Source organism: Chanodichthys erythropterus, chromosome 14, assembly GCF_024489055.1.
Source record: "Chanodichthys erythropterus isolate Z2021 chromosome 14, ASM2448905v1, whole genome shotgun sequence".
Taxonomy (NCBI): Eukaryota; Metazoa; Chordata; class Actinopteri; order Cypriniformes; family Xenocyprididae; genus Chanodichthys; species Chanodichthys erythropterus.
In genome coordinates, this window is record NC_090234.1 from 19,578,085 (window position 1) to 19,593,572 (window position 15,488).

Genomic DNA, 15,488 nt, shown 5'->3' on the forward strand with positions numbered 1-15,488 from the left:
AGTTTTTGTTCTGGACTTACCCCCGGCCCCACTGCTGCCTGGCTGCCCCTCAGTACTGACATAAGACTCATTGCCATTGGGCTCTGAGCTGTTGTGATTGGCCCACTGAGCTTCGTTGGCAAAATGCTGTGCTGTGATTGGACTGGGCGTGTCTGGGCTGTCAGAGAGCCCCGCCTCCTGCTGCTCCTGCCTCTGAAAGTGCTGCTCCACCACCAGCTGCAGCTCTGCACTCAACACAGGACACACAGCACAGCGCCACACAGTGGACACAGGCTATCAGCACAGACGTGCGATGTGCTAACAGTGTGAGACCTCTGAACCCCATCTAAATGTAACATGAATCAAAATACACTCAACGGGCGGCTATGAAATGGAAAATGAATGACTTACGAGATGTATGCATGCTATGTTTATCTCAAACCAAAAAGTTGTTTAAGGAAAAGGAGAGTATTTATGCATTAAAAGTATTACTTTTAAAAACTATACAATAGGTATCAGTTGGGCTATGGCTGGACAATATAGCAAAAAACAAAACAGCAATTTACTTACACATAATTTTTCTATTTGATATATATATATATATATATATATATATATATATATATATATATATATTTGTCATTACTCAAAATTTCTGAGTGATGACACAAACAAATTGAATTGTTTTGAATTGATTAGTTAAAATTGAACTCATTAGTTGAATCAAACCTACCAAATGTAATGCAGATTTGTGCATATTAGCGAGCCACAAGATTGAAAAATTAGTCTAATGATGAGCTCTTTAAGTAACTTAATGGACAAATAATCTCTTTAAAATGATCACGATATTCACAGTGTTGCTTCATTATATACCACCATCAAAATCAAAGCAAATATAAAAAATAAAATCATATGAATACTCATATCACCCAGCCCTAGATGGGTTAACATCAGTTTTCATCAACAGCACAGTATTTTGTTGGTGACGCAGGCTATCAGAATAGAGAGCTAATGCACTGTAAGCTGATAGCTCTCTTATGAAGAAGGTCTGAAAGCATCTTAAGAGCTTTCAGAATGTTTCATCTACAAACCTTCAAATGTAACTGTCTGATGATGATGATGATGCCTAATGCTTACAGTACTCATTCACACAACATTCACATCTACAAAGACAATTTACCAAACTGTTAAAAATGGTTTAACAATGTTTTGCTTGTTTAAAAAAGAATCTACCATAATCAAACTTAAAAAAGCAAAATAAAATCAAGCTACAAAAAAATTTAAACTAAATCAGGAATTCCTGAATAATAAACTACTGCTAATGAAATAGAAGAACTATGATCTACATAGAGACAACAGAGTTACAGAAGTAAAAATACCATTTATCCATGGATCAGATTTGTTTGTTCAACACATCCCACAGATGCTCGATTGGATTGAGTTCTGGGGATTTTGGAGGCCATGTCAACACCTCATACTCGTTGCTGTGCTCCTCAAACCATTCCTGAACCTTTTTTGCTTTGTGGCAGGGCACATTATCCTGCTGAAAGAGGCCACAGCCACCAGGGAATACCGTTTCCATGAAAGCGTGTACATGGTCTGCAACAATGCTTAGGTAGGTGGTACGTGTCAAAGTAACATCCACATGGATGGGAGGACCCAAGGTTTCCCAGCAGAACATTGCCCAAAGCATCACACTGCCTCCATCGGCTTGCCTTCTTCCCATAGTGCATCCTGGTGCACAAGCATTAACTTCAATTTGATCTACAGTAGCTCTGTTGGATCGGACCACACGGGCCAGCCTTCGCTCCCCTCGTTCATCAATAAGTCTTGGCCGCCCATGACCCTGTCGCCGGTTCACCACTGCTCGTTCCTTGGAGCACTTTTGATAGATACTGACCACTGCAGACCGGGAACACCCCACAAGAGCTGCAGTTTTGGAGATGTTCTGACCCAGTCGTCTAGCCATCACAATTTGGCCCTTGTCAAACTCCCTCAAATCCTTACGCTTGCCCATTTTTCCTGCTTCTAACACATCAACTTTGAGGACAAAATGTTCACTTGCTGCCTAATATATCCCACCAACAAACAGATGCCGTGATGAAGAGAAAATCAGTGTTATTCCCTTCACCTGTCAGTGCTCATAATGTTATGCCTGATTGCTGTATATGTCTCTCTTCAACATGAATTTGACGATTATATATATATATATATATATATATATATATATATTATATATATATATATATATATATATATATATATATATATATATACATATATATATACATATACATTATATATATATATATTTATATATATATATATATATTTTTTTTTTTTTTTTTTTTTTTTTCCCTGGAAGGAGTTCAGCTCACCACTTAAATGGAGTTTGTCGCTATTCAAAGCAATCTTCTCAAAACTTTTCACAGTCTCTGGATAGATAGCCTAGAAGATCCCTACTTACACAAATGAGGTTTTGACACCACTGAACCACAGCTAGCCCACACCAGCACAGAGAGCAAGCTTGGCACCTCTACAAATCAGATTGCTTTAGCTGTTTCTGCCCTGCATTGACCAAAAGGATGCTGAGTGTTCATTCAAAACTGCTCTGCCAGGCTGTCCATTTAAGGCCATCTCTGTAGAATGATGGATCTCTCTCTCCTCCCCCCACTCCAATCAATAGCTCAAGCTAATGTGAATTTAGCACGTCCATGCCAGGAAATGGTCTTGTCCATGAGTCAGCGAGGCGGATTTCACCACTCTCCCTCCCCCATCTCATTGTCTTAAAACCTCTAGTTTGTCGCAAACGTGGCCTGGCGGGCAGTACACCTGCTTCAGCATGTTGCATGGTGTCACTTATGTGCAGATGACCTGAGTGGTGAATCCAGCTTGGGTCATTTTCTGCTCTACTATGGAAGCTTATTTCTGCCACTAAAAAATAAAAAAAGGTAATTGCGACTTTTATCTCAAAATTCTGCCTTTTTTCTCGTGATTGTGAGTTTGCATCTTACAGTTCTCAGAATTGTGAGATTTAAACACAAGTTATAAAGTCAGAATTGTGATATAAAGTCACGAAACTTTTTTTCTTAGAATTGAGTTTATATCTTGCAATTCTGACTTTATAACATGCAAAAAGTGATCTTATCTGCAGTTTTTCCCCTCACAATTGGACATTATAATACGCAATTGCGAGTTTATATCATGCAATTCTGACTTTATAACTCAATTCTGACTTTATGACTCAATTCTGACTTTATAACTCAATTCTGACTTTATAACTCAATTCTGACTTTATAACTCATAATTCTGACTTTATAACTCAATTCTGACTTTATATCATGCAATTCTGACTTTATAACTCAATTCTGACTTTATATCACACAATTCTGACTTTATAACTCAATTCTGACTTTATAACTCAATTCTGACTTTATAACTCAAAATTCTGACTTTATATCACGCAATTCTAACTTTATATCACTCAATTCTGACTTTATATCAAGCAATTCTGACTTTATATCACTCAATTTGTGACTTTATACACGCAATTCTGACTTTATATCACGCAATTTGTGACTTTATACATGCAATTCTGACTTTATATCACTCAATTCTGACTTTATATCACTCAATTCTGACTTTATATCATGCAATTCTGACTTTATATCATGCAATTCTGAATTTATAACTCAATTCTGACTTTATAACTCAATTCTGACTTTATAACTCAATTCTGACTTTATAACTTGCAATTCTGACTTTATAACTCAATTCTGACTACAACACACAATTCTGACTTTATAACTCAATTCTGACTTTATATCACGCAATTCTGACTTTATATCACGCAATTCTGACTTTATATCACGCAATTCTGACTTTATAACTCAATTCTGACTTTATAACACAATTCTGACTTTATAACACAATTCTGACTTTATATCACGCAATTCTAACTTTATATCACTCAATTCTGACTTTATATCACACAATTCTGACTTTATATCACACAATTCTGACTTTATATCACTCAATTCTGACTTTATATCACTCAATTCTGACTTTATATCACGCAATTCTGAATTTATAACTCAATTCTGACTTTATAACACACAATTCTGACTTTATAACTCAATTCTGACTTTATAACACAATTCTGACTTTATAACACAATTCTGACTTTATAACACAATTCTGACTTTATAACACAATTCTGACTTTATATCACGCAATTCTAACTTTATATCACACAATTCTGACTTTATAACTCATAATTCTGACTTTATAACTCAATTCTGACTTTATAACTCATAATTCTGACTTTATAACTCAATTCTGACTATAACTCAATTCTGACTTTATAACACACAATTCTGACTTTATAACTCAATTCTGACTTTACAACACACAATTCTGACTTTATAACTCAATTCTGACTTTACAACACACAATTCTGACTTTATGACTCAATTCTGACTTTATAACTCAATTCTGACTATAACACACAATTCTGACTTTATAACGCAATTCTGACTTTATATCACGCAATTCTGACTTTATATCACGCAATTCTGACTTTATATCACGCAATTCTGACTTTATAACTCAATTCTGACTTTATAACTCAATTCTGACTTTATAACTTGCAATTCTGACTTTATAACTCAATTCTGACTACAACACACAATTCTGACTTTATAACTCAATTCTGACTTTATATCACGCAATTCTGACTTTATATCACGCAATTCTGACTTTATAACTCAATTCTGACTTTATAACTCAATTCTGACTACAACACACAATTCTGACTTTATAACTCAATTCTGACTTTATAACTCAATTCTGACTTTATAACACACAATTCTGACTTTATAACTCAATTCTGACTATAACACACAATTCTGACTTTATAACTCAATTCTGACTATAACACACAATTCTGACTTTATAACTCAATTCTGACTTTATATCACGCAATACTGACTTTATATCACGCAATTCTGACTTTATATCACTCAATTCTAACTTTATATCATGCAATTCTGACTTTATATCACGCAATTCTAACTTTATATCACTCAATTCTAACTTTATATCACTCAATTCTGACTTTATATCATGCAATTCTGACTTTATAACTCAATTCTGACTTTATAACTCAAAATTCTGACTTTATAACTCAAAATTCTGACTTTATAACTCAAAATTCTGACTTTATATCACGCAATTCTAACTTTATATCACTCAATTCTGACTTTATATCACGCAATTCTGACTTTATATCACGCAATTTGTGACTTTATACACGCAATTCTGACTTTATACACGCAATTCTGACTTTATAACTCAATTCTGACTTTATAACTCATAATTCTGACTTTATAACTCAATTCTGACTTTATAACTCAATTCTGACTTTATAACTCATAATTCTGACTTTATAACTCAATTCTGACTTTATAACTCAATTCTGACTTTATATCATGCAATTCTGACTTTATAACTCAATTCTGACTTTATATCACACAATTCTGACTTTATAACTCAATTCTGACTTTATAACTCAATTCTGACTTTATAACTCAATTCTGACTTTATAACTCAAAATTCTGACTTTATATCACGCAATTCTAACTTTATATCACTCAATTCTGACTTTATATCAAGCAATTCTGACTTTATATCACTCAATTTGTGACTTTATACACGCAATTCTGACTTTATATCACGCAATTTGTGACTTTATACATGCAATTCTGACTTTATATCACTCAATTCTGACTTTATATCACTCAATTCTGACTTTATATCACTCAATTCTGACTTTATATCACGCAATTCTGACTTTATATCACGCAATTCTGACTTTATAACTCATAATTCTAACTTCATATCACGCAATTCTAACTTTATATCACTCAATTCTAACTTTATATCACTCAATTCTGACTTTATATCATGCAATTCTGAATTTATAACTCAATTCTGACTTTATAACACACAATTCTGACTTTATAACTCAATTCTGACTTTATAACACAATTCTGACTTTATAACACAATTCTGACTTTATATCACGCAATTCTAACTTTATATCACTCAATTCTGACTTTATATCACACAATTCTGACTTTATATCACACAATTCTGACTTTATATCACGCAATTCTGACTTTATATCATGCAATTCTGACTTTATAACTCATAATTCTGACTTTATAACTCAATTCTGACTTTATAACTCATAATTCTGACTTTATAACTCAATTCTGACTTTATAACTCAATTCTGACTTTATAACACACAATTCTGACTTTATAACTCAATTCTGACTTTACAACACACAATTCTGACTTTATAACTCAATTCTGACTTTACAACACACAATTCTGACTTTATGACTCAATTCTGACTTTATAACTCAATTCTGACTATAACACACAATTCTGACTTTATAACGCAATTCTGACTTTATATCACGCAATTCTGACTTTATATCACGCAATTCTGACTTTATAACTCAATTCTGACTTTATAACTTGCAATTCTGACTTTATAACTCAATTCTGACTACAACACACAATTCTGACTTTATAACTCAATTCTGACTTTATAACTCAATTCTGACTACAACACACAATTCTGACTTTATAACTCAATTCTGACTTTATAACTCAATTCTGACTTTATAACACACAATTCTGACTTTATAACTCAATTCTGACTATAACACACAATTCTGACTTTATAACTCAATTCTGACTTTATAACACACAATTCTGACTTTATAACACGCAATTCTGACTTTATATCACGCAATTCTGACTTTATAACTCATAATTCTGACTTTATAACTCAATTCTGACTATAACACACAATTCTGACTTTATAACACGCAATTCTGACTTTATATCACGCAATTCTGACTTTATATCACGCAATTCTGACTTTATATCACGCAATTCTGACTTTATATCACGCAATTCTGACTTTATAACTCAATTCTGACTTTATAACTCAATTCTAACTGTATGACTCAATTCTGACTTTATAACTCAATTCTGACTACAACACACAATTCTGACTACAACACACAATTCTGACTTTATAACTCAATTCTGACTTTATAACTCATAATTCAATATCCAATTCAAGGCTCTGATGTTTGCTTACAGAACGACCACTGGCTCTGCACCGCTATACCTTAACTCACTACTTCAGACTTACGCGCCCTCCAGAAACCTGCGTTCTGCAAGTGAACGGCGCCTTGTGGTGCCATCACATAGGGGCACAAAATCACTCTCACGGACCTTCTCCGGGACTGTTCCTGGCTGGTGGAATGACCTACCACGCTCTATCCGAGCAGCCGAGTCTCTAGCCATTTTCAAAAAAATGCTAAAGACGTATCTTTTTCGTCAGCACTTGACCCAGTAGTAGTAGCACTTACCTTGACTAATATTCTTCTCCTATCTGTGTATTTATTTATAAAAAAAAAAAAAAAAAATTCGCTATGAGCACTTTACTGACATAACTGTGACTTCACTCAGCACTTACATACTGTTGTTCTCATGTTGATTTAATTGATTCTACTACTCTCATTTGTAAGTCGCTTTGGATAAAAGCGTCTGCTAAATGACTAAATGTAAATGTAATTCTGACTTTATAACTCAATTCTGACTTTATATCATACAATTCTGACTTCATATCACGCAATTCTGACTTCATATCACACAATTCTGACTTTATATCATAAAATTCTGACTTTATATCATGCAATTCTGACTTTATAACTCAATTCTGACTTTATAACACACAATTCTGACTTTATAACACACAATTCTGACTTTATAACACACAATTCTGACTTTATAACTCATAATTCTGACTTTATAACTCAATTCTGACTTTATGACTCAATTCTGACTTTATGACTCAATTCTGACTTTATAACTTGCAATTCTGACTTTATAACTCAATTCTGACTTTATAACTCAATTCTGACTTTATAACTCAATTCTGACTTTATAACTCAATTCTGACTTTATGACTCAATTCTGACTTTATGACTCAATTCTGACTTTATAACTCAATTCTGACTTTATAACTCGCAATTCTGACTTTATAACTCAATTCTGACTTTATAACTCAATTCTGACTACAACACACAATTCTGACTTTATAACTCAATTCTGACTTTATAACTCAATTCTGACTTTATAACTCATAATTCTGACTATAACACGCAATTCTGACTTTATAACTCAATTCTGACTATAACACGCAATTCTGACTTTATATCACGCAATTCTGACTTTATAACTCAATTCTGACTTTATAACACACAATTCTGACTTTATAACACGCAATTCTGACTTTATATCACGCAATTCTGACTTTATATCACGCAATTCTGACTTTATAACTCATAATTCTGACTTTATAACTCAATTCTGACTTTATAACTCATAATTCTGACTTTATAACTCAATTCTGACTTTATAACACACAATTCTGACTTTATAACACGCAATTCTGACTTTATAACACGCAATTCTGACTTTATATCACGCAATTCTGACTTTATATCACGCAATTCTGACTTTATAACTCATAATTCTGACTTTATAACTCAATTCTGACTTTATAACTCATAATTCTGACTTTATAACTCAATTCTGACTTTATAACACACAATTCTGACTTTATAACTCATAATTCTGACTTTATAACTCAATTCTGACTTTATAACTCATAATTCTGACTTTATAACTCAATTCTGACTATAACACACAATTCTGACTTTATATCACGCAATTCTGACTTTATAACTCATAATTCTGACTTTATAACTCAATTCTGACTTTATAACTCAATTCTGACTATAACACACAATTCTGACTTTATAACACGCAATTCTGACTATATCACGCAATTCTGACTATATCACGCAATTCTGACTTTATAACTCATAATTCTGACTATATCACGCAATTCTGACTTTATATCACGCAATTCTGACTTTATAACTCATAATTCTGACTTTATAACTCATAATTCTGACTACAACACACAATTCTGACTTTATAACTCAATTCTGACTTTATAACTCAATTCTGACTTTATAACTCAATTCTGACTTTATAACTCAATTCTGACTTTATAACTCAATTCTGACTTTATAACTCAATTCTGACTTTATATCATACAATTCTGACTTTATATCACGCAATTCTGACTTTATGACTCAATTCTGACTTTATGACTCAATTCTGACTTTATGACTCAATTCTGACTTTATAACTTGCAATTCTGACTTTATATCTCAATTCTGACTTTATAACACACAATTCTGACTTTATAACTCAATTCTGACTTTATAACACATAATTCTGACTTTATAACTCAATTCTGACTTTATAACTCATAATTCTGACTTTATAACTCAATTCTGACTATAACACACAATTCTGACTTTATATCACGCAATTCTGACTTTATAACTCATAATTCTGACTTTATAACTCAATTCTGACTTTATAACACACAATTCTGACTTTATGACTCAATTCTGACTTTATAACTCAATTCTGACTATAACACACAATTCTGACTTTATAACACGCAATTCTGACTATATCACGCAATTCTGACTTTATAACTCATAATTCTGACTATATCACGCAATTCTGACTTTATATCACGCAATTCTGACTTTATAACTCATAATTCTGACTTTATAACTCAATTCTGACTTTATAACTCATAATTCTGACTACAACACACAATTCTGACTTTATAACTCATAATTCTGACTTTATAACTCAATTCTGACTTTATAACTCAATTCTGACTTTATATCACACAATTCTGACTTTATATCACGCAATTCTGACTTTATGACTCAATTCTGACTTTATGACTCAATTCTGACTTTATGACTCAATTCTGACTTTATAACTTGCAATTCTGACTTTATATCTCAATTCTGACTTTATAACACACAATTCTGACTTTATAACTCAATTCTGACTTTATAACACATAATTCTGACTTTATATCACGCAATTCTAACTTTATATCACGCAATTCTGACTTTATATCACGCAATTCTAACTTTATATAACTCAATTCTGACTTTATATCACGCAATTCTGACTTTATATCACGCAATTCTGACTTTATATCACGCAATTCTGACTTTATATCACGCAATTCTGACTTTATATCATAAAATTCTGACTTTATATCATGCAATTCTGACTTTATAACTCAATTCTGACTTTATAACACACAATTCTGACTTTATAACACACAATTCTGACTTTATAACACACAATTCTGACTTTATATCACGCAATTCTGACTTTATATCACGCAATTCTGACTTTATATCACGCAATTCTGACTTTATATCACGCAATTCTGACTTTATAACTCAATTCTGACTTTATAACTCATAATTCTGACTACAACACACAATTCTGACTTTATAACTCATAATTCTGACTTTATAACTCAATTCTGACTTTATAACTCAATTCTGACTTTATATCACACAATTCTGACTTTATATCACGCAATTCTGACTTTATGACTCAATTCTGACTTTATGACTCAATTCTGACTTTATGACTCAATTCTGACTTTATAACTTGCAATTCTGACTTTATATCTCAATTCTGACTTTATAACACACAATTCTGACTTTATAACTCAATTCTGACTTTATAACACATAATTCTGACTTTATATCACGCAATTCTAACTTTATATCACGCAATTCTGACTTTATATCACGCAATTCTAACTTTATATAACTCAATTCTGACTTTATATCACGCAATTCTGACTTTATATCACGCAATTCTGACTTTATATCACGCAATTCTGACTTTATATCACGCAATTCTGACTTTATATCATAAAATTCTGACTTTATATCATGCAATTCTGACTTTATAACTCAATTCTGACTTTATAACACACAATTCTGACTTTATAACACACAATTCTGACTTTATAACACACAATTCTGACTTTATATCACGCAATTCTGACTTTATATCACGCAATTCTGACTTTATATCACGCAATTCTGACTTTATATCACGCAATTCTGACTTTATAACTCATAAAGTCAGAACTGAGTTATAAAGTCAGAATTATGAGTTATAAAGTCAGAATTGAGTTATAAAGTCAGAATTGAGTTATAAAGTCAGAATTATAACTCAATTCTGACTTTATGACTCAATTCTGACTTTATGACTCAATTCTGACTTTATGACTCAATTCTGACTTTATGACTCAATTCTGACTTTATAACTTGCAATTCTAACTGTATGACTCAATTCTGACTACAACACACAATTCTGACTACAACACACAATTCTGACTTTATAACTCAATTCTGACTTTATAACTCATAATTCAATATCCAATTCAAGGCTCTGATGTTTGCTTACAGAACGACCACTGGCTCTGCACCGCTATACCTTAACTCACTACTTCAGACTTACGCGCCCTCCAGAAACCTGCGTTCTGCAAGTGAACGGCGCCTTGTGGTGCCATCACATAGGGGCACAAAATCACTCTCACGGACCTTCTCCGGGACTGTTCCTGGCTGGTGGAATGACCTACCACGCTCTATCCGAGCAGCCGAGTCTCTAGCCATTTTCAAAAAAATGCTAAAGACGTATCTTTTTCGTCAGCACTTGACCCAGTAGTAGTAGCACTTACCTTGACTAATATTCTTCTCCTATCTGTGTATTTATTTATAAAAAAAAAAAAAAAAAATTTCGCTATGAGCACTTTACTGACATAACTGTGACTTCACTCAGCACTTACATACTGTTGTTCTCATGTTGATTTAATTGATTCTACTACTCTCATTTGTAAGTCGCTTTGGATAAAAGCGTCTGCTAAATGACTAAATGTAAATGTAATTCTGACTTTATAACTCAATTCTGACTTTATATCATACAATTCTGACTTCATATCACGCAATTCTGACTTCATATCACGCAATTCTGACTTCATATCACGCAATTCTGACTTCATATCACACAATTCTGACTTCATATCATAAAATTCTGACTTTATATCATGCAATTCTGACTTTATAACTCAATTCTGACTTTATAACACACAATTCTGACTTTATAACTCAATTCTGACTTTATAACACACAATTCTGACTTTATAACTCATAATTCTGACTTTATAACTCAATTCTGACTTTATGACTCAATTCTGACTTTATGACTCAATTCTGACTTTATAACTTGCAATTCTGACTTTATAACTCAATTCTGACTTTATAACTCAATTCTGACTTTATAACTCAATTCTGACTTTATGACTCAATTCTGACTTTATGACTCAATTCTGACTTTATAACTCAATTCTGACTTTATAACTCGCAATTCTGACTTTATAACTCAATTCTGACTTTATAACTCAATTCTGACTACAACACACAATTCTGACTTTATAACTCAATTCTGACTTTATAACTCAATTCTGACTTTATAACTCATAATTCTGACTATAACACGCAATTCTGACTTTATAACTCAATTCTGACTATAACACGCAATTCTGACTTTATATCACGCAATTCTGACTTTATAACTCAATTCTGACTTTATAACACACAATTCTGACTTTATAACACGCAATTCTGACTTTATATCACGCAATTCTGACTTTATATCACGCAATTCTGACTTTATAACTCATAATTCTGACTTTATAACTCATAATTCTGACTTTATAACTCAATTCTGACTTTATAACACACAATTCTGACTTTATAACACGCAATTCTGACTTTATAACACGCAATTCTGACTTTATAACACGCAATTCTGACTTTATATCACGCAATTCTGACTTTATATCACGCAATTCTGACTTTATATCACGCAATTCTGACTTTATAACTCATAATTCTGACTTTATAACTCAATTCTGACTTTATAACTCATAATTCTGACTTTATAACTCAATTCTGACTTTATAACACACAATTCTGACTTTATAACTCATAATTCTGACTTTATAACTCAATTCTGACTTTATAACTCATAATTCTGACTTTATAACTCAATTCTGACTATAACACACAATTCTGACTTTATATCACGCAATTCTGACTTTATAACTCATAATTCTGACTTTATAACTCAATTCTGACTATAACACACAATTCTGACTTTATAACACGCAATTCTGACTATATCACGCAATTCTGACTATATCACGCAATTCTGACTTTATAACTCATAATTCTGACTATATCACGCAATTCTGACTTTATATCACGCAATTCTGACTTTATAACTCATAATTCTGACTTTATAACTCAATTCTGACTACAACACACAATTCTGACTTTATAACTCAATTCTGACTTTATAACTCAATTCTGACTTTATAACTCAATTCTGACTTTATAACTCAATTCTGACTTTATATCATACAATTCTGACTTTATATCACGCAATTCTGACTTTATGACTCAATTCTGACTTTATGACTCAATTCTGACTTTATGACTCAATTCTGACTTTATGACTCAATTCTGACTTTATAACTTGCAATTCTGACTTTATATCTCAATTCTGACTTTATAACACACAATTCTGACTTTATAACTCAATTCTGACTTTATAACACATAATTCTGACTTTATAACTCAATTCTGACTTTATAACTCATAATTCTGACTTTATAACTCAATTCTGACTATAACACACAATTCTGACTTTATATCACGCAATTCTGACTTTATAACTCATAATTCTGACTTTATAACTCAATTCTGACTTTATAACTCAATTCTGACTTTATAACACACAATTCTGACTTTATGACTCAATTCTGACTTTATAACTCAATTCTGACTATAACACACAATTCTGACTTTATAACACGCAATTCTGACTATATCACGCAATTCTGACTTTATAACTCATAATTCTGACTATATCACGCAACTCTGACTTTATATCACGCAATTCTGACTTTATAACTCATAATTCTGACTTTATAACTCAATTCTGACTTTATAACTCATAATTCTGACTACAACACACAATTCTGACTTTATAACTCATAATTCTGACTTTATAACTCAATTCTGACTTTATAACTCAATTCTGACTTTATATCACACAATTCTGACTTTATATCACGCAATTCTGACTTTATGACTCAATTCTGACTTTATGACTCAATTCTGACTTTATGACTCAATTCTGACTTTATAACTTGCAATTCTGACTTTATATCTCAATTCTGACTTTATAACACACAATTCTGACTTTATAACACACAATTCTGACTTTATATCACGCAATTCTGACTTTATATCACGCAATTCTGACTTTATATCACGCAATTCTGACTTTATATCACGCAATTCTGACTTTATATCACGCAATTCTGACTTTATATCACGCAATTCTAACTTTATATAACTCAATTCTGACTTTATATCACGCAATTCTGACTTTATATCACGCAATTCTGACTTTATATCACGCAATTCTGACTTTATATCATGCAATTCTGACTTTATATCATGCAATTCTGACTTTATAACTCAATTCTGACTTTATAACACACAATTCTGACTTTATAACACACAATTCTGACTTTATAACACACAATTCTGACTTTATAACACACAATTCTGACTTTATATCACGCAATTCTGACTTTATATCACGCAATTCTGACTTTATATCACGCAATTCTGACTTTATATCACGCAATTCTGACTTTATAACTCATAAAGTCAGAACTGAGTTATAAAGTCAGAATTATGAGTTATAAAGTCAGAATTGAGTTATAAAGTCAGAATTGAGTTATAAAGTCAGAATTATAACTCAATTCTGACTTTATGACTCAATTCTGACTTTATGACTCAATTCTGACTTTATGACTCAATTCTGACTTTATAACTTGCAATTCTGACTTTATAACTCAATTCTGACTTTATAACTCAATTCTGACTTTATGACTCAATTCTGACTTTATGACTCAATTCTGACTTTATAACTCAATTCTGACTTTATAACTCACTTCTGACTACAACACACAATTCTGACTTTATAACTCAATTCTGACTTTATAACTCATAATTCTGACTTTATAACCCATAATTCTGACTATAACACGCAATTCTGACTTTATAACTCATAATTCTGACTTTATAACTCAATTCTGACTATAACACGCAATTCTGACTTTATAACACGCAATTCTGACTTTATATCACACAATTCTGACTTTATATCACGCAATTCTGACTTTATATCACGCAATTCTGACTTTATATCACGCAATTCTGACTTTATAACACAAAATTCTGACTTTATAACTCACAATTCTGACTTTATATCACGCAATTCTGACTTTATAACTCACAATTCTGGCTTTATAACTCACAATCCTGACTTTATAACTCACAATCCTGACTTTATAACTCACAATTGTTT

At 31.9% G+C, this 15,488-nt stretch overlaps 1 protein-coding gene across 3 annotated transcripts in view; it reads right to left on the minus strand.

The window, feature by feature from the left end:
* The window catches only part of ppp1r1c (protein phosphatase 1, regulatory (inhibitor) subunit 1C), a 40,150-nt gene that overhangs the window by 6,418 nt on the left and 18,244 nt on the right, over nt 1-15,488 (minus strand). For 2 of the 3 annotated variants that reach the window (XM_067409561.1, XM_067409562.1), the window contains exon 5: nt 21-224. The exons of the other annotated variant lie outside the window; for it this stretch is intronic. In XM_067409561.1, coding sequence (XP_067265662.1) covers nt 21-224 — 204 coding nt within the window. The remainder of the gene's footprint in view (nt 1-20; nt 225-15,488) is intronic. 3 annotated transcript variants of the gene reach the window in all.